Here is a 27,454-nt window from a genome sequence, read left to right on the forward strand (position 1 = left end):
GGCAGTCAGGGTGAAGGTCCAGCAGACGCCGAAACCGCAGCGACGAGGAGGTGTGCAGACAAGCAGCCTTTTGGAAACCAGTCTTTCCGGGGAGCGGGGAAACTTGGCCACCGGGGACAGAAGTCTCTTCTCCCTCATCTTCTTCCCTGCAGCTCTTGGCGGGGGGAGCCAAGCCGCCCCAGCTCGAGTGACCGCCGGCGTCCCTTACTTGCGCTGCCCTTCCAGCCGCCCCCTGGAGCGGGTCCCCGGCGGCCCGGCCTTGGCCGGCGGGTCGAGATGGCCGCTCGTCACCCCCCCGCGGGGCAGGAGGGGCCCGGGCGGGGGACCCGCCCCTGGCAAGGGCACCCGAGACCCGGCCGCCGCCGGCCCCAGCGCGCCCGCCTCCTGTCTCCCCTCCCCGCTATAAGAGCGGCGGCGGCGGGAGGCCGGCAGCTGCGGCCGGGCTGCTGGGAGCAGGTAGGGCCGGCGGGGTGTGTGTGTGTCTTTTGTTATTATTGCTCCTTTCTCAGATATATATATATAATATAGATGTGTGCGTTTAAACTATGCCGCCCCCCGCACGGCAGCGACGCCGCCGCGGGCGGTTCGGCGGAGCAGCCGGGCGTGCGGGGGCGGGCCCGCCGGCGGACCGGCCTTTCCCAAGCGGGCCCCGGCGCGGCGCCCGCCGTTTTGTTATTTTCTTTTCTTCTATTACTTCCCAGTCATCACCTACTTTCCCCCACTTTTTTTTTTCTCCTTCCCCCCTCCCCCCTTTTTTTTTTTTTTTTTTTTCCGAATTTGCCGTGCGGTGTGACGACAGGCCGGGCTGCGCACCCACCCGCAGGGGCCGGTCCGCGCTCCCCGCGGGCCTTGGCGGGGGAGGGGGGACAGGCACACACGGGTTGTTGGACGTGAGAGAGAGTCCTTAAGGAGCACGAAGCGGGCGATCGGTGCAAGCAGCTGAAATAAGCCCCGCTGCTCAGTGCTCTGTACAGGTAAAAGCCTTCTAGACTGAGGCTGAGAGAGTTGGGGTTGGGGTTGTTCAGCCTGGAGAAGAGAAGGCTCCAGAGAGACCTTATTGCAGCGTTTTGGTACTAAAAAGGGGCCTGTAAGAAAGAGGGGGACAGACATTTAGCAGGGCCTGTTGCGATAGGGCAAGGGGTGATGGTTTTAAACTGAAGGAGGGGAGATTCAGGCCAGACCTGCGAAAGAAATGTTTTACACTGAGGGTGGTGAAACCCTGGCCCAGGCTGCCCAGAGAGGTGGTCGATGCCCCATCCCTGGAGACATTCCAGGCCAGGCTGGACGGGGCTCTGAGCAACCTGATCTAGTTGAAGATGTCCCTGCTCATTGCAGGGGGGTTGGACTAGATGGCCTTTGAAGGTCCCTTTCAACCCAAACTATTCTATGGTTGAAAATTGGCTTTGAATTGGCTGCAGATACAAACACTGATTTTCAGCACTCACACCTGGGGGTTGATTTTATAGGCACTTGCTCTTGACAGACATTTGTAAAACGGAATGATTTTCCCCACAGGCATGTCATCCATTAAGATCGAGTGTGTTGCCAGTGAGGGCTACAGGATTGGGGAGTCGCCGGTCTGGGACGAGAAGGAGCGCGCGCTCCTCTGCGTGGACATCACGGGGAGAAAGGTGTGCCGCTGGAGCTCGCTCACCCAGCAAGTGCAGGCCATCTCCGTGGGTAAGGAATGGCTTGAAAAACGCTCTGCTCAAGGCAAGAGTTGTGTGTTCTGACTTGGTGCTGTGTCCCTGCCAAACACAAGCAGGACTCCTGTAGGTGATGCAGATGCATCTCTCAACAGCTGCACCGTGCTCGTCTTCTGGAGACCTTTCCCTAAAATCTGACTTCCCTAGGCCAAGGAGGATACTAGGACTTGTGCACAGACACTAGATACTAGCCAGTCATAGTCCTGAGGACTTAAGATTTTCTGCTATTGGGTTATGTTTGAGCTACTTCTCTTTCGTGTAAGTTGTTCACAACCTGCTCTCTTTTGCCCCCTCTTTGTCCCAGAAGTAGAGTTCTGCCATTGATACCTGTGGGAATTTTGTTACTGATTTGAATGAGCAGTGCTCATAATATTTGAGGTGACAGTGTCACCAGCTAGAGTCTCAATAGTTTAAGTGTTCCGGAAAGGAAGAGATTTGCTTACTCTTATAAAGAAAGAGTTGCAGATTTACTTCTGGATATGATAACATAAATATTTGTCTGTCTGAAGACAGCTCCTCAAATGGTTTAATGACTTAAATTTATTACTTTCTCATGTTCAGTAACACTTGGTGAAAATTGCTTGCTTTTTCCCACCCATAAGCTTTTAACGTCATTCACAATAAATTTTTCTGGGCTTGTCTGCCTTTCAAATTACTGTAGTTACCACTTTTAAGATGAGAAAAGGCCTGATACAAAGTTTGGAAACATTGCTTCCCAAACTTGTTTCCTCTTACCTTAGCTGTCTCACTCACCCCCACCAACTCTGACCTGCTCTCAAAGGGGTGATCTTTTATGTGTGGCCTCTCTGGAGATGTAGAAGGAATAGTAGCTGAAACAGCTACTCTTTTATTTCCCCCCCCCTCCACTTCTTTTTGTTTCCTCTGTTTAATAATATAATTAATAGCTGTGCCTTTGGGAATACCATGATTAAAAGATAAAAAAACCACCCTGAACACCCAAAGACTGCCATGCGGTTAAAATAGCGGGTTGATGTCCAAAGTGGAAACCAAGAGAAATTACTCATTGCTGAAGCTTATAGAGAATTACAGCAACCCCACACTTTGCAACAGCTTCAGATGCCCTTTTCAACTCCACAGGGAAAACACCACTACACACACAGCTGTGCCCAGGGGGGAGACCTTATGGTCAGTTTTCTGTTCGGCGTGAAATGGTGTTGCAAAATAAATCAATTCCTGTGGATGCTGCTTAACAAAGCCCTCCGGGGCGGCTGCAGACTGAGCCGCCTGCAGGGGCCGGTGCTCTCACTCGCGCTGTATTTGTGCAGTGAACAGTGGGGTGGCTGCGTCCGTCCTCCCAACCTGATACACCCCTTCCCCTGGGGTGCTTTGTCAGCAGGGTGTGGGGCTGTTCCCGTGGCTGTAGGGACACTCAGGGGCACGATACCTCCAGGGACAGGCAGGCAGGGGTACACAGGCTGCTGTGCTTGGGGGCTGCTCCCCCCCCAGGCTTTGGGGGCTCCTGAGTTCCCACGCTCTGCCAGCAAAGCCACTGCTGCTGGTGCAGGCAGAAAAGCACTTTTATTGGCGTGGTTACTGGCAATCAGCGGCAAAATGGCTTCTTTTGGTGGGTGCCACATATGCCTGAGGGGACTCTGCTGACCTCTCTGTGCTGCCAGGAGATGGGGCACCTGCTTGCCCAGCGTAGGTGAGCCCAGGCCACCAGCAGCCTCAGCAGCGCGGTCAGACGTCTCTAGGTGAAGCTGTTGCTGGAATTGAGCTTGAAATCAGGTGTGCAACTCTGCTGTTGGGGGCAAATAGCATTTGGATTTTTAGCATGGTGGTACCACTGCTGGGGTTGCAATGGAAGAGGGAGTCCTGAGCCAGATGCAAGCAGCTAGAAAGAAGCAGCTCCTTCTGGCAGCAGCAGCGGCTGGTGGCGATTATAAGTGTTTGTGACATTATTACCTAATTATACCTCTGCAAAGCTATAAATACAAGAAATTTTTTATTTTTAAATTAGATGGCAATTTGTCCCATGCGTATTCCTAAGTCTGTTAAATACTATCCCAGATTTTATTGACCTGTTTAAAGCTCCTTTTCCTTATATTCTGCCTGGCTTTTACAGAAGCGTTATTTTCATGGTCTTATTTTTTTTTTTTCTGCTAATTCTTTTAAAATAACCTGCAATTGAGGTTTTACAATATAATAGGACAAATGAGCGCTGAAGTAACCGTGGAGCATTTGCAAATTTTCTGTTTTGATTTGACTCTTGGAAAGCTCTGCCACTCCTTGGTGTGTTTTTGACGCTGCTGGAGACATGTGTGACCAGCACGGCAGTGGGTGGTGCAGAGGGGTGGCTCTCCTGCGCAGCGTCACCTCTCCCTGTGCAGAGTCACTCTCCGGCTCCATGAGTTTTGGCTGGTGGGCTGTGCGGGGCTGATTTACCCAGGAGCTGGGCTGAACAAACACAATTGCTCCAGAGCTCTTGTGGCAATTTTTCCACTGGGGAGGGGGAGAACCCACGCAGTGACCTGTTGTAAAAAGTATATGTGCCTGGATCTGTCCCCCTTCTTATGCTTTATAAAGCCTCTAGCAGAACCAGGTGCTGGGAATGAGTATCAGTCCTGGGAGTGGTGGTAATACTCACGTTCCCTGAATTTATATATCCCAAAGTGGTGATTCTCTTTGTAGCTGCTTTCTGTATGCATTAAGTGTGCATTCTTCATGTGAAAGGATCTGTTTCTGTGTATTTAAATATCAGTTTTGTTGGTAGAAAAGTAGGTTGTTTCTCTCGTCTGTGGTCTCACTGAGTTCGGTGTGACTGCTTGCGTGTCTAAAGTGGGCAGAAAATAAATGTCTCTCCGTAGCACACACATCTCTTCCACTGTTTCCAGATGCTCCCGTGAGCTCTGTGGCTCTGCGGAAATCTGGAGATTACGTCATCACCCTGGGAACCAGGTTCGCTGCTTTGAAATGGAAAGAGCAGCAGGTAACCACGATGACTCAGGTCGACAAGGATAAACCAAACAACCGATTCAATGACGGGAAAGTGGATCCTGCAGGGAGATACTTTGCAGGTATGCGCTGCAAGCGGTTCCTTCCTTCTGCTGCTCCCTTAGGTTTTGGTGACAACATGCCATTGTAGATGCAGTGAGTGTTTGTTCATAGTTAAATGGGGGGGGGGGGGGTGTTACGTTGTTGTCTTCAAGCAGAGTTTAATCCCATTTACAAAATCAATTTCTATCACCTGGACACCATCTAATCAGGTCAATTTTTCTTGAAAGAGGCCGACTATTCAGAGCCTGCCTAGTTTAAGACACTGGCCTCGCCTCCTCCCTGTTGGCACGCGTGTTTTGAATACTGGCAGAGTGCCAATAGAAAATATTTTTCCAGTGAGAAATTTATGATATCAGAAGGTTTGTTCTTCATAAATCAGAATTTGTAGATATTATTTCCAAAAACGATGTGACTGTTCAACCTAGAGAAGAGAAGGCTCAGGGGGATCTTACCCATGTGTCTAAGTACCTGATGTGTGGGGGAGGAAGCAAATAAGAGGGAACCAGGCTCTGCTCAGTGGTGCCAAGTGACAGGACCAGAGGCAATGGGCCCGAGCTGAAATTCAGGAAATTCTGTTTAAATGTAATAAAACTCTTTTACTGAGCGTGATCAAACAGTGGAACAAGTTGTCCAGAGAGGCTGTGGTGTCTTCATCTGTGGAGGTACTCCAGACACAACACTGCCCTGAGCAACCCATGGTGGCCAAGCCTGCTGTGAGCAGGAGGTGGGCCTGGATGGTCTCCAGAGGTCTCCTCCAGCCTCAGCCCTCCCGGGATCCTGTCCTCCTGGTTTTTAAAACACAGTTCTGTGAATCTGCCCTGTTAGTTGGGTCCTTAAGCTTACCTTAACTTGCTTTTACTCAGCCTCCCAAGAGCCAGCCTGAGCTGCCAACTTCGAGCCACAACAATGAGATTTGTTTTTGAAGAGGCTTTGGTAAGACTCATTCTGAGGGAGGAGGAAATTTTTTTCCAGTCTGTTATACAAGATCTTAAGATTAGTGGGAGGTTAAATGCTGACCACACCTTTCTTAATATTTGAATGGCTGAATGAAACACTTTGCAGAAATCACGCTGCACACCATTTCTGCCACACTTCAACAAAAAAAAACCAGAGGCTGTGTTTTGTCGTGTTCTGCTAAAAGCAAGCACTTTTGAAATCTACCTTTCCCTTTTGCTTCTAACTCATTTTCTTCCCCAAATTTCTGAAGCCCCCCGCACTGCTCCCTTCTACATTGGCAGTGCGGTCATCGGCGCAGCGCGGGGCTGCCACCAAACCCAGGGTGGAGCCCATTCACTCATGGACCTGCTTTCTCCTCTTTGTCTCTGCACAGGTACGATGGCCGAGGAGATCCGACCTGCCGTGCTGGAGAGACACCAGGGCTCTCTGTACACGCTCTTCTCCGACCTCTCAGTGGTGAAGCACTTTGATCAGGTGGACATTTCCAATGGGCTGGACTGGTCGCTGGATCACAAAACCTTCTTTTACATTGACAGCTTGTCCTACTCGGTGGATGCCTTTGATTATGACCTCCAAACTGGAAAAATTGGTATGAATTTGTTGCATCCTAAAATAATTGTTTGTGCCTAAAGACTGTGATGTTTGTTTCCATTCTGGTTTATCATGCGGAGATGACCAGAACTTTGGGAGCGCTTCCTCAGAAACCTCTGTAGAACAGAACAACAGGAGACACATTAATGTTCATCTGCACCTGCGTAGGCTCCTGGCTCAGACTAGTCAGAGGCTTTTGGTACTATTATAAAATATTTAAATTGCATGGCGGAGTTTGAGTAGTAATCTAGATTACTGTTACTGAACACAATGCATATCTGATCTTTCTGTTTAAAAAGGGCAAGTATTTCTTGTATGGCTATATTTCTGTGGCTGTGTGTTTCGTATTCCTGGCAGCAGAGGCAAAGTAACAGAAAAGCTTGTAGTCTTGTGCAAAACCTCTGCTAGCTTCTCCAGATTTTTTTTTTCCCACCCTGCTTTGTTTTTTAAAATATAAGATCTTAGATGAAGATTCTGCAGACAGAGCTAAGCAACAACTGGAAAGCAGTAACTCAAAACTTCTTCATTTATTTAAAACAAAACAACCCCTTAAGGGCTTCTACAAGCTTGGGCAAAAGAAAAATTCCAGTGACTTGGACTAATAATTTGGTTTTGAGTACACGGACTGCAGTATTTTGCTTTAAAAGAATGCAGTCAATTTGATATTTAGTTTTAAAATTGTGAATTTAAAGTCATTTTAGGGTTAGCATCTTCTTCTGATGTCTCTCTGCTGTGGCTTACAGTTGATTTTTTCTTTAGGAAACAGGGCGGTTCTCCTCTCTCATCCACGCTCACTCCTTTTCTTTTTGTGGGCAATCTGACAATCCCCGCTAGCACAAAGGAAACTCATTAAAAATATTGCTACATATGAGAAACATTGAAGTTGTCAGAGCATAAACTAAACGATGTTGGACAGTTGGCTTTAGTTTTCTTTAATAACAGCGGATAAAAGTTCAGATAGAGTTGTTTGTTTTTAGGTTGACAGTATGCCTTTGAAGTTGGTGCTTTTCCCAACTCTATGTTTATATAAACTCTCAGTTTATATATCTGAAGGTCAGTTTTGCCTTGGTACAGTGATTATTGGCACGTTCCAGCCATCTGTTTGAAAAGTCTCCAGTTCTCTGACTGGAAGCAACCCATACTTCAAATGATCCAAACTGCTTTTAGAGCAAGTAGTTAATTTTCTGTATATATGTATAATATTAATTTATTCAGTTATTCATTTATTATTGTAAGTAGGGAGCATGAGCGCTGCACTAGAAAAGGATACCAGAGAAAAGGATTATACTTTCAATGGATAGAAACAGACCCGCAGGCTTTCACACTGAGAAACAACTGTCTCAAGAAACAGGGCTGCAGACACAATCTGTTTCTTTCACAAGAAAAAAATCAGGACTTCACAGCTTTTGAAAATAATAGTACAAATAACTCTGCTGGGCTCTGACTGATAAAAATTTTAACAACTGCCTCACTCGGTTTTGTTGTGGTTTTTCTACCCTGCAGGCAACCGTAGGAGTATATACAAACTGGAAAAAGAGGAAAGCATTCCTGATGGCATGTGCATTGATACAGAAGGCAAACTCTGGGTAGCTTGTTATGATGGTGGGAGAGTGATTCGTCTTGACCCTGAGACAGGTAAGTTCTTGCAAAGGACTTCTTTTGTTTTGTTTTGTTTTTAAAGAAGCAAAAGCAAAAATGAGAGGTGTTGTGTTTTGTTGGTGTTTATTTTTCTATTCACAGGGATGGTTCATCTGCTCTTTTAAAAACACAGTTGTTTTGGGTTTTTTTAAACAATTATATGTCCCTGCTCTCAAAAGTTAGGTTTGTAAATAAGTGTCCTTTGTTCCCAGCCTCTATTGTGTTAGAAAAGGTAAAGTTGCTGAGGAGATTACCATTATACTTGTGAATTGAGTTAGCATCCTGTTGCATCCTCCAAACTTAAGATCCATGTTCACCTCATTGATAAATGATGTGGAAGAAAATAAGCCATGAAATAGCAAAGATGACTTAAGACATTTTTTGTCTTGTTTCTTCAGCAGAGTGTATTATTTTGGGCAGCCTACTGAGGTTAATATAAACCCCATATGACACTGGTGCCAGCAACATTTTTTTAATTGTTGAAAATTATTTACATGATCAGTTTTTGCAATTGAATTAATTAAAAATATGTCATTAATTCCACAGCATTGTATCATTCCCACAGCAGTGTCTTGGGTGTGCCCATTGTCTGAGCCTGTTCATTGTTACTCTAATTTGGACTTTGGTGGTCTGCCAGGCATGATTTAGCCTGGGTAAAAAACACACGTAAAGCACCTCAGGGAGACTGTCTGCAAGGGGCTAATGGGCAAGAATGGGAGCGGGATTTTGACAGGTCTCAGACATCACAGGTTTGCATAATGCTGTTTAGGAGCAACTGCACCAAGTTGCATCTGGGGTATCTTGAACCCGGGTCCAGCCTCAGCAGAAGTCCTGGGTTTTTGTGGGGCTGCAGATTGGGGGGTGGCAGCGTCCCTTGGCGTGTGCCTCCTCTGCAGTGCACAGGGGACCCTGGCACACAAGTGCCCCAGGCGGGTCAGGCTGCAGCCTCTCTTCTGACTCTGCTGGAACCTCTGACTTGTGGCTCAGGCTGTGGTTTCCCCCTCACCTTTTGATTTCTACCCATCCAAGGTCTTGCCAACCTGTGGGACTTCCTCCTGTCCTGCAGAGTCTGCACCCCAGCCCCAGGAGGAGGAAGCTCCAGCTGGGAGAGATCCCAACAGCTCTGGGACCTGCTTCTGGTCCCACGTCCTCCCCACTTTGGTGGGCAGAGCACTCCTTGGTGACCCCTGCCAGCCCTTTGAATACCCTCCTGGAGCAGTGGACTCTACCATTTTTCCTCTCTGGTTCACTGTTTCTACCTTTCTCCCCGCTGTCCTTCTTCCTTTTTTCACTTGTTTTCCCTTTCCTCCTCCCTTCTGGAGGTATTTTCTGAAGGGAAATAGATGCATAGGGATCCCTAGATGCATAGGGAGACTGTAAGAACAGGGAATGCAGAGCACGTACATATCCCCGGTGCATTCCCAGCTTTCAACCACACTCAGCTTGGGGTCTTTCAGAGCTGGATGTGAGTTCAGTGGATCGGTAACTGCCACGGGATTTTCACATTTTCTGTGAGCTTGTTCTGTCTCCTCTTGCTTGGGTAAAACTCCCAGCACCCACAGCGAGCAGCAGCAGGAAGTTTCACAGGTTAAGTGTCCATGTCAAAAAGAGCCACCTTCTTTGTGAATATCTCGTACTTATCTGCCCTCTTTGCACTATCATTTTAAAGTGATACCTGAAATCTGAAAATTGCTAAATTCTGGGTGAATTGTAACTATTTAGGGGGATAACCCAGATAGGTTTGAGGAAAGCTCCATGAAAACCTCTCTTTTAATGTATAATATAATCTCTGACAATCTAAATGCCGTTGCACTGTTTTGTTTTGTTTTTTTTACTTAGATTTCGTTTTTTACTTTGGCCACTGTGTGTCAAAGTGTGTGCCAAATAAGCTTATTATACAGCATCAGGAATCTGGAGTGCTGAAACTTCCCTGGCTACTGCATACAAGAGGCTCTTTCGCCACTGCTCACTTAATGTTCTATTTTATTTATTTTGGGATTAAAAGACAGTTTAAAAGTATCCAGGCCTCAGGGTTTTTGGTGAAACAAAAGCAATTCCCTCTCAGTCCTGTATTCTGGATGTACTGGTTACATCCATAATAGCAAGTAAAATGAATCAGCAAATGTCCTTTAGCCCTGCACCATATATCGTATCATAGCTTATTTTGCACAGCCAGACTGTCTTCCCACATCAAAACAGAGCCCAAACTGTCTCTGGGGAGCAGCATACCCAAGTAGGTGGGCCAAAATTGTATGAGGACTGCACCAATGGCTTTATTACGTGGCTCTGCTTTTGCCTGTGCTTCTGACCTGCTTAGTGTTGTGATACAGGTGGAGCCATTTGGTCTGTGCCTTTGTCATAGAATCAGGGAATAGTTTGGGTTGGAAGGGACCTTCAAAGGCCATCTAGTCCAACCCCCTGCCATGAGCAGGGACATCTTCAACCAGATCAGGTTGCTCAGAGCCCCGTCCAGCCTGGCCTGGAATGTCTCCAGGGATGGGGCATCGACCACCTCTCTGGGCAGCCTGGGCCAGTGTTTCACCACCCTCACTGTAAAACATTTCTTCCTCATGTCAGTTCATTGCGGTGCTGCAAGGGACCAAGGCACAGCTTGGTGGTTGAAGAAAACGTTTTTAGAGCACATAAAAAGGCAGGTGCTTGCTTTGATAAGCATCCTCTGGGAAATGGTGCCCCACTCGGAAGTTGACCAAAAACTTCTCATAGGTGTGAAGTGGGCCAAACTTTCCACTCTTTCTTTTTCATTGTAGGGTTCCCAACACTGAAGTTACTCTCCTGCTATTTCAACACGTTGCTAAATAGTTAGTTACTGTAAGGGGACCAAGCCCTTTACACACGCAAATTAAGGGCCAGGAAAATGACATATTTTGTAAGGAGATTAATTGGCGATAGCATATTTCTAGAAAGAGAAATTCAGTTGTAGGTAAATAAAATAGGCATGATGGGTGTAAGCAGTTAATGCCCAGAATTAGGAGGAATTTTAGAAAAATCTGCTGTTACGTGTCTTGGCAGCCTCCTGGTTAAGGCTGGAGGCAATCTCTTTACTACTGTCACTAGGACAATAGCTATTTGTTGGTATAATAAATGCATAATAGTGTTTATGGTAGTGCTACTTTCTTGTAAAAACTTCAGACGCGTCCCGTGATCCCTATTTTATGCAAGCTTGATTTGAAAGGCTATTGACATTTCAGGAAAAACTTGAAGGAATGAGTCTTGCTTAACTGCAGGCAATAGAGGTGCATCCTTTGTAGTTAAAAATAGAAAAGTCAGCAGGTCTAGGATGTGGCTCATGTGACCTCTTTTAGGGAGGAATTACACCCCATTTCCATCGAGTGCATAGGCAGCCATGGTGATGAGCTGGGGTGCAGATGTCAGTGCTGTGGATGCTGGCAGTTAATTAGAAGACCGGCAGGGATTGGGAGCGGGTGGGATTTGTTTGTGATAACTGAGATTGAGACTCGTCAAATGAAAACGTCGTCAACAACGCGGTTTACAGACATCTGGTTTCTCCCTGTCACGGTGCTCATCAGTTTGCTGAAACTCAGCATGGGACCTGCCGCTGCCCTGACACCTGCTTTTGTGGAACACCTGGTTCCACACCAGTTATTTGCAATAATTTGTTTAAATTTCTTGTTGTAAGTAGACGAACAGGAAATGGCAAGTATGTTTTTTCTCCAGGAAAAAGACTCCAGACTGTGAAACTTCCTGTTGACAAAACAACCTCCTGCTGTTTCGGAGGACAGGATTATTCAGAAATGTATGTGACTTCTGCCAGTGATGGGATGGATAAAGAGTGGCTTGCACGGCAGCCGCAGGCTGGTGGGATTTTCAAGGTGAATGATTCTTTTTTCTTTCATTTTAGAGGGGCATTTTTTCCCTTCTGCATTTAGACAGCAAAACAGTTGGCGTCATAGGAAGCAAGAAAAGAGTGGTTGTTAGAATATCAGTTGTATAAATTAAGCTATTGTTTGTATTTCTGGTACCTGTTGCAGGATGAGAAAGTTAAATGTATGTATAGATTTGAAGATACTTTTGGGCTTAAAATTTGTAACAATGCTGATCCTGCAAATTTTCTATGCCATCAGCTCTTTCTACCGCTCCCCCTCACAACACAGTTCAAGTTTTTTATTTATTATGGAAAGAACGTGTAAATACTTCTGTGTCTTAATGGCAGATAAAAACATCTGCTTTTATTTACTTGCTGGTTAGTTATAACTAAATTATCTCTTCAAAAATTCATCACCTTGGGATTTTTTTAAAGCCCTGCTCTTCCCTGTGTGTGCATGCTGAAGGTTACATTGTGAACTGCAGAATTAAGGCTCAGTAGTATCTGAGAAGAGGCTTCTGGGGAATGGACTCTGGCCCGTGATGACCAGGCTCTGGAGAAGGAGCACAGGTTGAAGTTCCTGGCTGTGATGAGCTGCTGTGTGCAGAACAGAGCAGGATGTCATGTCCTTTTCTAAATTAAAGCATGTCTAGTTGTGAAAGAAAAGAAAGTGTCTGATAGTGGTGAATTATTGCACTAATCTCTTTTTTTTTTTTTTTTTTTTTCCCCTCTCTGTTTCAATAGATAACCGGGCTAGGGGTGAAAGGAGTGCCGCCGTATCCATTTGCAGGTTAAATGTACACTCTTCAGAATGGATTAGAGAGGACTGATATAAGCAAGACAAGTTGGAAGGTCTCACTCTGGTGTTCAGCATCTTTTGCTTTGAAACCGTGACACAATTATAATATCTCATCAGGAAAGGATGAAAAACTGCTGATGAAAAACTGGTGAAATACATGGAATATTTTAAAGCTGATCTTTTTTTTTTCCCCCTTTAGTACTTTAAATATCTGACGGTGCTTTTTCTGTTGTGCTAAAAAGATTCTCACCCTAATAAACTACTGAATATTGTGACTTTCTTTTATGATTAAATCATGTTTTAATATATTTTCTTTTTATTGTTTATCCTGCCATCTCATTTGCTATATTGATTTATCGATTAAACTACTTGTAGTGTCTCTTCCAGGCATTTTCAAAAGTTCCTCATAAAATATCCATTTATGGTCTTACTGCTGCTTTAACTGGAACTTCATTTGTCCCACGATGTTGTCAACAACTGAAACATTAATACCTACTACTGTGTGTCTGCAGCTTCATTTTTACGTGTCGTTTTTAAGGCCTCAGCTGTCGTTGTGCTTAAATTAACTCCGATCATCTGGAGCCGATCATCATCTCTGCCCACCGCATGTCATTATGTTGCTTATTTTGTTAAATATAACCTCAAACTTTTGGGAACAAGAACCACACCTTTGTCCACCCTTTGAAGACCTCAGCCTGTTCTGGGGAGATCCATGATGACAGGAAAGCGTCAGGCGTTCTTGGCCATTGGTGTTTAAAAGAAAACACCACCTGCGCGTACCTCCTGCTGAACCAAACTCCCCCAGAGAGGCAAGAGGAGCCCAAACAGCCACTGCTGCTACGAAAGTGCAGGAAAGGGAAGTTTTATTGTAATTTCTTTGCAGTACCTGTTGTCAATGGCAAGTTATTCGCTGGGTTGCTTTTTTGCTGGTAACTTCAGGCGCGTATGTGCTGAAACAGCTGTGATGTAGCTCAGTTGGTTTTTTAAAGTGCGGATTCTGCTCTCGGCATGTTACACGTTCCCATGCTTGTGCACCTCCCATGCCGGGTGGGACAGCTACCTGTCCCCATCCTGCTGTGGGGGTGGCCCACCGACGGCCAGGAGAGCCCCAGGCTGTGCATTTTCTCTGCAGGCAGCTCCAAGAATCGGTACGTAGTGGTTGGAGTCGGTTCCTCTCTGCTGGACCTGCTTGTGGCTGCTCTGCCCTCCGAGTGGGCAGTGGGTGAGTCAGTAGCTGCCTGGCCCCTGGCCCACACCGAGCCCTCGGTGCTGCTTTGAACCAAGGGGTGTGCAAGTCACCATTGTCCTTCTTCAAGGTATGTGGGGATGTCTTGGCAGCTGGCAAAATGGGAGGTTTAAGCAGCCCCGCTTCAGGGCAGAAGATGTGTGAGGTGGTGAAGGCAGCTGGGGCTTTACTCTCTTGAGTATCCACCATCCTTCATTTGCTTTTTGTGCTGCAAAATAATCTCAGTGCATGCTAGAGGGAAAGTTTATGTGTTGAGAGAGATAGTGAATGTGGCAAAATTAGGGCTCTGGTCTTGGTGAAGTCATGAACCTTGCGGTAGGGCTGCTGTGGTTGATGGTTAATGGATATTCAGAGATGCAGCAGAAAATGAACAGGCATAAACACAAATTAGCTCCCTCTACCATCACTATCAAGTTGCAGAGGTTTCTGCATCGTGAGGTTTTCTACCTGTGGTCACCCTCACCCCAGCCACGATGGCAATAGGGTGACTGCCAGCACGATAATGGCACCTGCCGGTCCTTTTTGTTGTTGTCGCTGTGCTAGAAAGGTGACAGCAACAGCTCATATGGGCACGAAAGATCTGGTCAGAGATTAGTTTGTCAGCGCTGGCCAAGATGCACCTGGGAGACGCAGGGAGGATCCCCTCTTCCTCCATGCCATGTGTGGGTGGCCCTGCGCAGACATCTGGGCCGCACGTGTCTGTGTGCGTGGGAGCAGGAACAGGTAAAATAAACTTCTGCAGAGACTTCACAAATAAATGCCACCTCCCACTTGTGTAACCTCGCTCACTGGCCTTGGTCATGCTGGTTTCACGAGCATCCCATGGAGCAGGAAGAGCCAACTCTGCCAGGAGAGTTGTGTGTTTCAGGCTGCCCAGATGCCCTGGGAGTACACCTCGCCGCGGCCTCCAGCGCAGAGACCGTAGCTGCTTCCCGCGCCCCAGCCCCGAGGAGCCCAAACAGGCACTGCTGGTGTGTTCTGACTTGAGTCTCACAATGGAGTGGTGGATCTGGCAAACTGGAGCTGAGCGGTTACCGGTTCCCTCAGTTAGGAAGGCTTCCTGACTTTTGTTTAGTCCTTGGCTTATTAATGGTGCTCACCTCTTTGATCTAAGGCTTGCCCTGATTTCAATGAGGGTTGAGCAAGAACCCAGTGACAGGAAAGGCTGTATCAGGAGGAGCAGCTGCTGTGCCCTGAAGGTTTTCTTCACCTCGTGACTAAAATCTATAGTCGTAGGTGAAGCGTATTTATTCCCAACCAAGCTGGAGTAAACTCAAGTAATCCTTTGCTGGGAAAATAACTCTACTGAAATAAACGCAGTCGGCACCGACTGCCTGGGGAGCTCCCATTCTTCCCATCGCAAGCACCGGGAGGGATCAGACCCTTCCTACAAAAGGGTGAAGCCGAGAGAAGATAAGCCTTGGCTTCACTTTTGGACAACGTTGTTGAGTGGGATATTGCCGGGGTGAGTAGCGACACCTGTGCCTGGCTGGGGTTTTTAATAACTGTGTCTTCATTAACTCTAACCATGTCTGTTGTTGTCTCCAAGAGGGAGACAGCCGCGGAAGATGAGTCTGACTAGGTGAAGAATGAGAGATTGGAACAATCAAATTATATGCAAAGTTGAGTTTCTAGAGCAATGAAAGCTGGGGTGGACCCTGCAGGGGAATGAGTGACACAAGTGTAATTTGGAGAGTTGTGAAAAAAAGAGAGGAGTCATGGATTTATTAAATATTTGCAAAGCTACAATGACAAACTCAGAGCTATTGTCTAAGCACGTGTCTGTAGGTAACAGAAGACAAATACTATTATTTAAATACCACATTAATATATGTGGTGTGCTAATGCCTTGATAACACTCTCCCAACTACACTATGTCGATAAAAGTGAGGGACTATAAAAAGAAGCAGTAGGACTTGCATCAGAGGAGACCAAAGCAGTGGGAAAGGAGAGAAGCAGCCACCCCAGAAGGAGATGCTGTGGTGGGGCATCAGCCAGAGGTACAGGGGCATGTGGCTGCCTTTGGCCAACTTTACTGTAAACTTGTGTTTTGCAACCCGCTAATGTTAGAAACAAACTCTTTACATTGTGGAAATAATTGAAAGAATATCTGGCTGGCTAGGAACAGATACGTGCACTTGCCACTGTGGGGTTCCGCCACTCTTTGACAGCATCCACAAAGCCTTTGAGATGTGTTTCCTCCTAAAGTGACCGACCTCTGGAAAAGTGGACGTGGGGGATGTGGAAATGGTGTGTCGAGAGTGGGAAATATGATACCTGTGCTGGTAGTCTAGAAGTCAGTGAGGCAGGAATAAGAGATGGTGCGAAACACGGTGGGGGTGTCCCCAGAGCATTTGCCGCCACCTGAGTAAATGAGAGTTATGCCCTGGCAGTGTTTTCATAGTTGCCATCCTGCCTAGTGCTGTCGATGTTCCAGCATCTGAGCTGCTCGCCAGGAAAGCAGCAGATGCTTTTTTTTTTAAGTTGTGGCAAGGCGAATGCTTCGTCCTTCTGCGTGACTTGATTTTACTTTGCTACAGCCTGTGGTGGGGAAGTTGGTCAAGTCACCACAAGAAAAGAGCTGAATGAGAAGCGTGGTTTTCTCCCTCAAAAACCCTTTAGAAAAAATGCTTTGGGAAATATTTTGCAGAAAAAAATAGACTTTTTTTTTTTTTTCTGCAGCTGAGAACCAGTTGCTTTTCTTTTTAAATGAAAGCAGTTAAAATAATTGTAAATCAGAATTTTCCTTTCCTTTCCAGCTGAACATGCTTTGAAAAAAATGCACATTGTTCTACACAAACCTCTCTTCAAAGTTATCATTTAGGTTACAAGAAGAAAAGTGGAGAGTAATGTGAAAAATGTTGTGAGAGCAAGCAGAGACAGAGGATTTTTGCTGAAATGAGATGGAGCCGATGGCTCAGGCTGGGAGGGCAAGGAAGGCTCAGAAGGTTCCCCAAGGTGCCCACAACCACTTTACTTGTAATGCAGTGACCTTGGCAGGAGTTTGACTTGGAAATATTGTTGGCTTTTTTGCTAGAAATGTTTCCATTTTCCTCTGGCTTAGGGCTGTAATGTTTTAATCTCCAAACTCGGATTGATGGTGACTACAGTAGGATAGTATTAGGTCTATCTCGGCTATTTGCTTATCTGTGAAAAAGTGTTCATCATGTGAACCATTTGATCAGCAAATTAAAATGTTCATTAAAGTCTTGCACGGGTAAAGAAGTGCATTGCTCTTGCATGCTGGTTTGGGGCTGATTCCTCCCAGGTGGCATCTGCCCCTGCTGAGTGTGGTGGGGTCAGTGACCTCTAGCACCAACCTGTGGTGCCCTGTCACCAAAATGCTGGTGGTATCACCTACCTCTGCTGAGTAGGGTTGGGTGGAAGAAGTGACTCGCCATCTTCCACCTTTACCTCCCACAGACAAAAAAATGGCAGATGCCAAAGAAGTGAACGAACCAAAGTGTCTTGAAAGCCAAGCAAAATATCGCCGTCCTGCAGCATCCGTGGCAATCGCCGAGGCTCCCTGGCCAAAAGCCTTCCCCGGGTGTGCTGTGGGCAGCAGCTCAGAGCTCTCTGCTGAGGAGGGGATGGGGCTTTGCATATTTGCAGTGAGGAGCCAGGCAAGGAGAGCAGGTGACTTTGCACACAGGAAAGTTGTGGCACAGCTGGGAATAGGAGCCGACTCTTAATGATGCCAGTATGCCTTAACCACAAGAATATTTTTTTGTTATCGTTCAAAGTGACTTGTACTACAAAACCCTCCCCTGCATCCATTATTAACCTCCCCTTTTATCACCTGAGATGTTCATTTGACCCTAAATTTGGGAAGACTGAACTAGTCCTCAGGGCAACCAAATGGTGCAGCGTCTCAGTTTTCCTCTTGTGACATGAGAAAAATACTGAGCAAGGATTTTTCCCTCTCACATGTTTTGCTGCTGGCACCGTGAACCAGAGCATTCAGAAGGGCTTTGGTCCATGCCTCGTCATTCATGTGACTGCTGACGGAATACAAACTGCAAAAGGTTACCGGCTCGGTGCAGATAACATCTGCTATTGCATGTATTTAATTGTCACCAAAACCAGCAGCTGCTTTCATCGGACCAGCACTGGAAAAGAGACACCAACCCAGGTCTTGCAATATTTTCCTTCTGCAGGTGTGTTGTGATGATCCATGGTTTAGCACTGGTGTCCTCCAGCTTGGTATAAACATTCAGCTGTTTGAGGAAGAAGGGTTCTTAAAATTCTTTGGTTTACACAGGCAGTTGTTTCATTATATGCACATTGAAAGCTTTAGCTGTCTGCCTGCTTATTCAAAGCTTCAGCTTGAAATTAAAAATTAAATTATGTGTGCTTGCACAGGGAGAGAGGGAGAGAAACTGCAAATAAACCTTTTAAGGCCAGTCATTTGTTTGTATTTTACTTATATCTTACAGCCAAGGAAATGACCAGTTTTTGTCAAGATCATTTGAAAAGAGACAGGGACTGAGGATTAGAAAGGCTGTTTTCAAATAGCTACCAGAAAGAGGTTTTAATTTTTAGAGCAGACTGAATGTTTTTACATTAGTTTTTCATTCCTGCCAGGAAATTTTTCTTATGGTCTCCAAATTCTGATAACTTTAAACATTTTAACTTGAAAAAGTTTCAGTGACAACCATCAGCCCCTTACTCTCCATGAGAGGTTTAGGCATGAGTCCAGAAGGCTAAACCACCAGTAAAATGTTGCAGAGAGGATACAGTCAGGGTGAAAGTGATGTTTTTATCCACAGGAATTTTATTTGGGGAGAATATAGCAGGATTTGGTGCTTTGTGCTTGGAATTGCTCTTTTCTTCCCCTGTACTTCCATCTCTGATGGGTCAGTGATGTGGCAAGCAGGGTGCGAGGTGCTGCACAAAAAGGTGCCAGGCAGCAGGATGCCTGATGAAGCTGGGATGTTTTGAACAAGGCTTCTTTGGGGAAATTCCTCATTTTTCCTTCTGAGATGCTGTATTCTGTGAAACGCTGCTGCCCTGTAGCTCCATGAGGTGCTGGCAGAGAGGGTGCAGTGGGACGTGGACCATTGGGTGTGGGAGGGGGACCAGGAGCTGCATTCCTGCCCCGTTGTGGGGGTTCTTTTGGAGGGCAGCAGTGCCTCTTAGGGTTGGATGACCCTTCCTGTTAAATGCCTCCGTTTTCAGCTGCTTGTAAAAATCAGTGAAGCCTCAGCCAGCAAGGCACAAATCTTCGCTTCTAGTTACCCTCTTCTTAAAAACAAGGGGGAAATTTGAACCAAAATATTCAGCTGCTTGAAAAAAAAACCCCAAACTGACAGCTGGAGGGACACACGGAAGATATTCCTGTGGTGGAGGGGAGAGATGCTGAGGCTGGACATGCAGCCGGGAAGGCGGACGTGTGCTGAGGCTCTGTGGGACAAGGCAGGTCTCTGCAGCATTGGAGGGGGGATATGAGAGGGGTAAGCAGGCAGCTGGTATGGGTGGGTTGGTTTGTCCCCTGCCCGCCCCTTGTGAACCAGCTGGCAATGGCGTGATTGCATCCTCCTCACGTGGGATGGCTCTGTGAATCAGTGTTTCACCCTGGCTTAGGTGTCAGGCCCCTGTTTTGTTGCTGCAGAAGCTGGAGAAGGGGCAGTAAATGAAAGGAGAGCTGGTGGGAAGAGGAAGCTTTTATAAGGCTCGGTTTGGTCAATCAAACAGCCAAGGAGACAAATACACACCGGCTGCCAGAGATCTGGTGACTTTCTGCCTCTGTGGGAGCCATGTGGATGCCGGGCTGCTGCCAAACCCCATCTTCCCATGGGGCAAGAGCAGGTCTGTATTTTCCAGACCACGGAAATGTCATAGGAACCTCCTAAATTACTCTGTCATGTGGGATTTGGAGGGCTTTGCCATTTACAAACTCTGCTTTTAAGCATTGTAGGCATGAAAAATTCACACAAGAGCTTTTCATTAAATCCATTACTGACTTTCTTCCCCTCAGACCATGTCCTCCTCCATCAAAATTGAATCCGTTGTGAAGGAGAAGAACAGGATGGGAGAATGCCCTGTCTGGGAAGAAAGGGAGAATGCACTTGTCTATGTGGACATTAACGCACAGAAAGTTTGCCGCTGGAGCCCACTCACCAATGAGGTGCAGAGTGTGTCTGTGGGTAAGAGTCCATGCTCACTGCTTCATTGTGGGAGATTTCTCTGTCCATCCCTCCTGGTAGGACTCACTCAGCATGGTGGTGTCTCATACTTTCCATGGAGCCACTCACCCTGTCCCCGCACGATGTGGTGCTGAGCATGGAGTGGCCTGAGCCAGCTGAGCAGAGGGGACCATGCTCAGGCGTGGAGGGCCGCGCACATGTTGCCCTTGCTAAGCCCCCATGGAAAGGCATGTTTCATTTGGGACCTGCAGTGGAAAAGGTACAGTCCTAACGGCTGTGTCTGCCCAGAAGGTAGAAAGATCTGGAAAACACAAAGCTGGTGAGATGTGCTAATGATCCCATGGGGAGAAGGATCTTTGAATCAGCTCAGCCTTTCCCAGGTCATGAATGTCCCAATCAAGCCCAGATGCCCAAGGCGAGGTGGGGAGGGGTAGGGCTGACTGGTGGCCCTGGAGCTACCTGCCATCTCCCACTCCCTCTCTCCTGCAGATGCTCGTGTTGGCTCAGTGGCATTGCGGCAGTTCGGGGACTACGTCATCGCCCTGAGGACCAGGTTTGCCTTTCTGGACTGGGACACTCAGAAGGTCACCACCATCCATGAGCTTGAGCAGGATAAACCCAACAACAGGTTCAATGATGGGAAAGTGGATCCAAAGGGGAGGTTTTTTGCTGGTAAGTTCCTGACAGAAATTCCCCCTGGAACAAAAAGAAATTGATTACAGTGTACTTCATATGGTGCATTTTATTCTGTGTTCTCGATTCCTCTGTTGAGTTCCCCACAAAAACCCCCGTCTCAAGCATGAGCTGTCTTGGGAACGCTCTGCTCGGTTACTGCCCGATGGAGGAGGAGAAGGGACCCCGCATCCTCTGACCTAAATGAGGACAGAGGCTGTTGACAAGGGCTGTCCATCAGGAAGGCTCCTCTGCTACGTGGTGGATGCTGTTTTTCGAACACCTGCTTGCATGTGAGGTGAAAAGCCTGTGAAGTGTTCACGCAGGTGGGAAGGTTTCTGGAGGTGTAGACGAGGATGCAGCTTCTACAGCAGATGAGCTGCGGCTTGCACCCTCCGTGTACAGCCTCCCCCAGTCAGCCTGTGCGAAACAGGGGTGTGGGGAGGGATCCTTGGCCTCCTGAAGGCAAGAGGGACCTTTGCCACCAGTTGCAATGCAGCCAGGATCCCCCTGTGCTTTTTCTCCTCCCATGTAAATGATGAGCCAAGCACAACAATCCATGCTGGAAGTGGAGAGTGACTGATGGGAGTGAAAATGGCTCTGTATTTGTTTTGCCAGCCAGCATTTTCATTTTATTTCAAATTTGCCAAAAATCAGGAAATTTGTTTGACTCATGGTTATGCTCGGGGGCTGACGTGTCACTAGAGTTAAGGGCAAGACTAGGAGAGAAAAACCTGCTTGCACACCTGTTCCTAGCTATGCATGGTGGATCAATGCTTTCAAACAGGGGTTTTGGTCAAGCATTGTAAAACAAGCTCATGAGGTCTTCTAAAGGGGGAGTCTGACAGAGATAGACTATCACAGTTAAAAGAAAGTGGAAATGCCCCCTCGAGTGCTTCCCATCCTGTCACTGCAGAGCTCTCTTCTTTCCAGACCAGAGAGAGTTAGAAACTAAATAACAAGCAGAACACTGAGGCATAAATTCATTAAGAAAAAAATCTCACTTCTGTGGTATTCTCCACTTGCTTCTGAGATAACTGTGATTTACAGCATCTGTATTTTAAGGTCACGGCCCAATTAAATTATGAAAGTATCCTACAAAGAGCAATAACAAAAAGAGCACATGATGTCTGCCTGCGTCTCAGCTTTTGCTGTGAGCAAACCCTCAGCCCCTGGCTTTTGTGGTGCTCCTTTGGGTCTTTGGTGTTTATGGCTTAAACCTCGTGGCAATGCAGAAGCTCGTCCTTTCCTTGGCCAGGATTCCCTCCATGGGAGGCAGCTGCTCCTGACTTGCTCCTTTTCCTCCTTCTCATCAATCTGATGGGACTGGGTTGGTCCCTTTCTCTCTAGGACCTCTTAGTAACGCATAGAGAAGGTTTTTGATCAAGCATGAGGGACAAGCTTCTGCTTTCTAACCAGTGCTCCCATTTCCATTTCAGGTACGATGGCTGAAGAGACGGCACCGGGGGTCCGAGCGAGGCGGCAAGGCGCTCTCTATACCCTTTTCCCCGACTGTTCGGTAATAAAACAGTTAGACCGGGTGGACATCTCCAATGGTCTGGATTGGTCCCTGGACCACAGGACCTTCTTTCATATCGACAGCCTGGCATACGCTGTGCATGCCTTCAGCTATGATGTGCACACAGGAAAGATCGGTACACCTGCTTTTCTAAATTCAGTGACAAGTAGCACTATTAATCTTTCTGCAGCAAGACCTGGGTGTGTAATATGCAGTGATTTATTTGACAGATCTCATACCTTCTGCTTACAGATTGTCAGCAGGCTGTGATTTTTCTCAAGTTTAGTTATGAGCCAGGTGTATTTGGTGAACAAATTTGTGACAGTTCTTCAACTAACTGTCTTCTGAAGAAATGGCTTATATTTAGACTCGTTCAAAGAGTTAGTTGCAGGGAAGAAGCCATTTATACTGCAATGTGAGAATTACCTTATAGGATGCTGTTTATTCTTGAGTGCCATCTACTGGAATGCTTCGATTGTACTGGCTCCATAAATACAAATACAGAATGTGGGTGCATGTGTATCACAGAAATGTATTTAAAGAATCAAGTTATCATTGTGCCTGAAGTTTTCGAACTCTGAAATTAAAATTACATTCAGATATTGGGCAAATTTCAATTAAATTAATTTTCTAGACAAATATTTTTTATTGTAGTGTCTGCAGAAAGGAAATGTAGGTGCAAACAAAATGGATGTAACCTCATTTTGAAAAAGTGAAATATTTTTGTACTGTATCAACCTGTCATACTCCATGGGAATTTAAATGGCTGAACTGCCTTTGTACTCTAATCACTGTGGACTTTGTGTAGTCATGGGTGAAAATTGTAGAAATAATTACAGTTAATCAGATTTCATTTTGCTGAGAAAATATTTTTCTACAGATTTTTGGAGGTAAGACTTCTAAAGAAGATTTAATGCTGCTTTTTCTCCCCCAGATACAAAAACATAATGAGTTTGAGTTTCCTGGCCTTAGCTTTGTGCCGGTGACTCTCTATTTTTGGGTGGTGTAATGGCCATAAGGTGCTGGGTCAGAGCAGGCAGCCTGCTGCCCATGGGCACCGCTCCGTGGTCTGTGCATGTGCCCACCGACCCGTCCCCACTGCAGCCCAGACCTCTAGCAGTTGGTGTCCAGCCCGAATCAAAACTGGTAGCTTGATCGGCCCTTCAAATAACTAAAGTTCCTGACCTTTACCCATGAAAAATTGTTAATTACCAACATTTGAATTCAAGTCATTACTTATGTGATGTGTTGCTCATAAAAAGACACCCAGGCTGTCATGAGCAATGAAAGTCTGGGAAAAGTTACTGCGCTCACAGCAGTCATGGCATCGCAGCCTGCAAGTGGGGTAACGAGAAGGACAGAGGCTTCTTGTTTTCTTCCTGGAGAGAGTTCAGAGAAGGGCAACGAAGCTGGTGAGGGGCCTGGAGCACAAGTCTGATGAGGAGCAGCTGAGAGAACTGGGGCTGTTTGGCCTGGAGAAAAGGAGGCTGAGGGGAGACCTGATCGCTGTCTGCAACTACCTGACAGGAGGTTGTAGCATGGAAGGGGTTGGGCTCTTCTCCCAAGTAGCAAGTGATAGAACAAGAGCAAATGGCCTCAAGTTGTATCAGAGGAGGTTCAGATTGGATATTAGGAAAAAATTCTTCATGGAAAGGGTTGTCAGGCATTGGAACAGGCTGCTCAGGGCAGTGGTGGAGTCACCATCCCTGGAGGGGTTTAAAAGGCATTTAGATGAGGTTCCATTTAGATGAGGACATGGTTTAGTGCCAGTGTTAGGTTAATGCTTGGACTCGATGATCTTAAAAGTATTTTTCAACTGAAATGATTCTATGATTCTGCGATTTCTTGGTAAAATAATAGGAGGCCAAATTCAGTACAATCCCAAATTGCAGTGGCCTACTAGGGGCTTGTTTCTGCCATGCTAAGTGAAGCTTTTAACACATCTGCTAAATGCATATGTGATATAAATTTTGCAGCATGTCTTTGTCACAGAAAATGAACTTATCTGTTTGCAAGAGCGTGGAAGATGTTAGACTGGGATCTGATACAGAACTGGTACCAGCCCATGTAACACCAGCTTCGTAATTCTCCCTGCAGCCTGCCCCAAACTTTTGTACCATCTAGAAAAGGAGGAGCAAATGCCCGATGGGATGTGCATTGACGCGGAAGGAAAGCTCTGGGTGGCCTGTATTGATGGCGGGAGAGTCATTCGCATAGACCCAGAGACAGGTAAGGCAGCATGTGCATATTGAGTGTCACCTATGTGCCACAAACGCGAGAGAAAAGGCAGCCAGGAGGAATGGTTTGAAGGTGAAATAAGAAAGTGTTATTTATTGCCCATCTCTGCCCCACGGCTTGCCATGAGCATCGCTGGTCCATGCCCCAATCACATGGGGAGTGCTGCTCCCTGTGCTGCCTCCCAACGTCAAGTACCCCTTGTCCCGTGGTCTGCTGATACAGCACACCCTGCGTATCTATTGCAAGAAACATTATAAACTTTCAATTAAAAAAGAAGAAAATTCTCAGCGTTGAAATGTTTACTTGGGAAGTGCTGTTAGGGAATGACAGCAATCACAGGCGCAGGTGTCTCTGTGCATCTTGGCTTCAAATACTTAATTGTTTCATTTTGAGAAAAGGAAACGAAGCCTCACAGATGTAGGGGAGAGGTTGAAAAATAGAGATGAGGCAGATGAAAGAGTTCCATTTCCCTGCAAACTGTCCCTTAGGATATGGCCTGTCTGAAGGAGAGATGCCTTCTGAGTAAATGCCATAGCTGCACCACTTGCACTAATAGTACATCCTAGAAAATGGACATTAGGAAACAATCACATATTTTTTTCCCTAGGAAAAAGAATCCAAACTGTGAAGCTGCCTACTCCAAGGATCACCTCTTGCTGCTTTGGTGGAAAAGACTACTCAGAAATGTATGTGACATCTGCATATGATGGACTGGATGAGGCCACCTTAGCCAAGGAACCTCATGCGGGAGAGATTTTCAAGGTGAGCAGATTTTATTTCTTTCTGTACATCACACTTGCCAAGCTTTCCGCTTGGAGAGTGGGGTGTCCCCCCAGCTGCCCTCGTTCATCCTGCTCGCCTGATGTGCTGGTCCAGATACGTTGCTCATTCCCTGGCCAGGCACAGCTGGTTTGGCACAGCTGCTCATGCATTTGGGAGGAAGATGTGGAGAAATTTCTAGTAATAGTATTAATATGTTGGTTACCCAAAGTCGGTATCGGGCTGGGATTCGAAGGCAGCTGGTGCATCTGGGTCTGCCCTGTATAGCATATTCTGTAATGCACTATAAGGAATTTGGTCTTGCTTTTATATCTTACTATACTTCCGTCAGTTTTGGAAATTTCACTGTCTTAATCCTAGTTTTTTAATTGCACTAGGGAATCCACATATTTACAGCACAGTTTGCTCCTTTAAAAATTAAAGGCTTAAATTTACCAGGGCAAAGCTTTGCATCCCAGTCCCAAAACTTTTGGGATTTTTTTTAGTCTGTTAAAAGTGGGTGCTATGTGTTGAGTAACTAATAATCCACATTTTTGTTCAGGGCTCTTGAATCCAAAACTTCTTTCTCTCTTCATTTTTCAGTCCATCAATAAAAACAACATTAGGAAAATAAAATGCAGTTTTGAAACAGCAATCTCCATCATTCTCTGAAAGTTGACCACAGCATGAAAGGGAAGGGTTGTAAATGATGGAAATAGAATAAACCCAACTGTATTATCAGTTTGGTAATGGGATGAAGACTCGTTCCAGGAGAGATGGGGATCTAATCTGGGATCTAGAACCTTCTAGTTGAAAGCAGTGCTTGGAACAGATTTCCCATGGCCATGAACTGTTAGATTTCTCAAACAGCGGAGTTCAGGTGCCTACACAAGAGTTAAATACCAGAAGAAAATTTGGAGCCTCGCCTTATGCCTTTTCCTCAGTTCTCCAGTTCTAGAAGGGAATTGGTATTTTCCAAGCTTACATTTGTCTTGCATGGGCAAGCGCATTAAAAGTTGTTATGACCTCTGGTTAAAAGGACCAGATATAAAGGCCACAGATAATGTGTAAATTACCAGAATTATTGAGTGGTGCTTGATAACATTAAAGACTTAAAGAGTTCTAAGGAACTCCATGGAATGACTCCTTTTGGGCTCCTCTTGAAGTAGGGCTGGATTGCTGTGATATTTGTTGTACAACATTTGAATGTTGTACTGAGTTGAAGATTTATCCTTTTTCCTTTCTTTTATTTTTTTAAACAGATAACAGGCCTGGGTGTGAAAGGGATCCCACAGAATTTCTTTGCTGCTTGAACATTGATGCTAAATGACAAAGAAGAAGTGCTTACATGTTGTAGTAATTCTGACAAGGAGAAATCCAATGACTTGCAAAATTCATCTATGTGAGGATTTCTTAATCCTCCTTTAAGAGCATGCTTTTTTGGAATTGAAGATATTCCTTCTTTTGTGGGCCCATGGCATGATGCAGTAGGTTAGAGAGGTAACGTTAATCCATGTTATACCTTGATATCTTTTGTGACTTTCATAAACCTCTTCAAGCTCGAGCTTAGTTTTGTTGAGCTTTCTGATGACCAGCTCTGGATTTTCAAGTCTGTGGTTCTCGAAGCAGGATCTGACTCCTGGTTTGTCTTTTCATGTTACAGTGATGTACCAGCAATGGTATCACAGGTTTGAATAGACATTTTAAGAGTCATGATTTGAACTGGACTGCTCCTCTGCTGTGGGACTCCTCCCGAGATATTTTCTTGGTGATCAAACTTATCCATAGTATCCAGACTCCATTTTTACATCCTTGCTAGCCTGTTTCCATCTGCCTTATCATGAATTCTTCTGTCTTGTCTTTAGGACACAATTTATGCTGTTGAAAATAAACTATGCAACCATATTTAAAATATGCTTATGGATTTTTTTTTCCTGCATTCAGATATTATGAAAATGTTCAGTGACCACACATGCTCAGGGCACAAACAGGCTGCAAGCCACTAGGATACTGAAAATCAATGCTCCATAGAGTTGTCCTGTCGGGGGTCATATTTGCACATAGACATATGGACTTTCCTCTGCTTTCCATATCTTCCTATTATATGCATGGCTTCACCTTCTAATTGCACACATGACTTCCTTTCCTGTTTCAACTAATTTTCTCCTTTTTCCCTTTTCCTTCAGATTTTCTTTCCTCTCCTCTCCCCTCCCCTCCCCTCCTCCTATTTCCCCTGAGTTTACTTTCTGAATTTGGAATAATCTCACTTGCTGTCAGCTTTCTCCTCTCTCTTTGTGGTCCATATTGCTCAGTACTGAGTT

General features: G+C 45.9%; 2 protein-coding genes across 2 annotated transcripts; both read left to right on the plus strand.

Moving 5' to 3' along the window:
• Nucleotides 1-372: 372 nt before the first annotated feature.
• Nucleotides 373-12,846, plus strand: LOC135998417 (regucalcin). The gene is made up of 7 exons (XM_065651604.1): nucleotides 373-456; nucleotides 1,516-1,680; nucleotides 4,562-4,744; nucleotides 6,055-6,270; nucleotides 7,776-7,907; nucleotides 11,607-11,761; nucleotides 12,499-12,846. The coding sequence occupies exons 2-7, from the start codon at nucleotides 1,518-1,520 to the stop codon at nucleotides 12,547-12,549; spliced, it is 900 nt and encodes a 299-aa protein (XP_065507676.1). The 5' UTR covers nucleotides 373-456; nucleotides 1,516-1,517; the 3' UTR covers nucleotides 12,550-12,846.
• A 2,260-nt stretch (nucleotides 12,847-15,106) lies between these two features.
• LOC135993057 (regucalcin-like) lies at nucleotides 15,107-26,963 on the plus strand. The gene is made up of 7 exons (XM_065642646.1): nucleotides 15,107-15,264; nucleotides 19,777-19,945; nucleotides 20,435-20,617; nucleotides 22,057-22,272; nucleotides 24,234-24,365; nucleotides 24,982-25,136; nucleotides 26,396-26,963. Exons 2-7 carry the CDS (start codon nucleotides 19,780-19,782, stop codon nucleotides 26,444-26,446), a joined length of 903 nt encoding a protein of 300 aa, XP_065498718.1. The 5' UTR covers nucleotides 15,107-15,264; nucleotides 19,777-19,779; the 3' UTR covers nucleotides 26,447-26,963.
• The last annotated feature ends 491 nt before the right edge of the window (nucleotides 26,964-27,454 follow it).

The sequence above is a fragment of the Caloenas nicobarica genome, chromosome 1 (assembly GCF_036013445.1).
Source record: "Caloenas nicobarica isolate bCalNic1 chromosome 1, bCalNic1.hap1, whole genome shotgun sequence".
NCBI classification, from domain to species: Eukaryota; Metazoa; Chordata; class Aves; order Columbiformes; family Columbidae; genus Caloenas; species Caloenas nicobarica.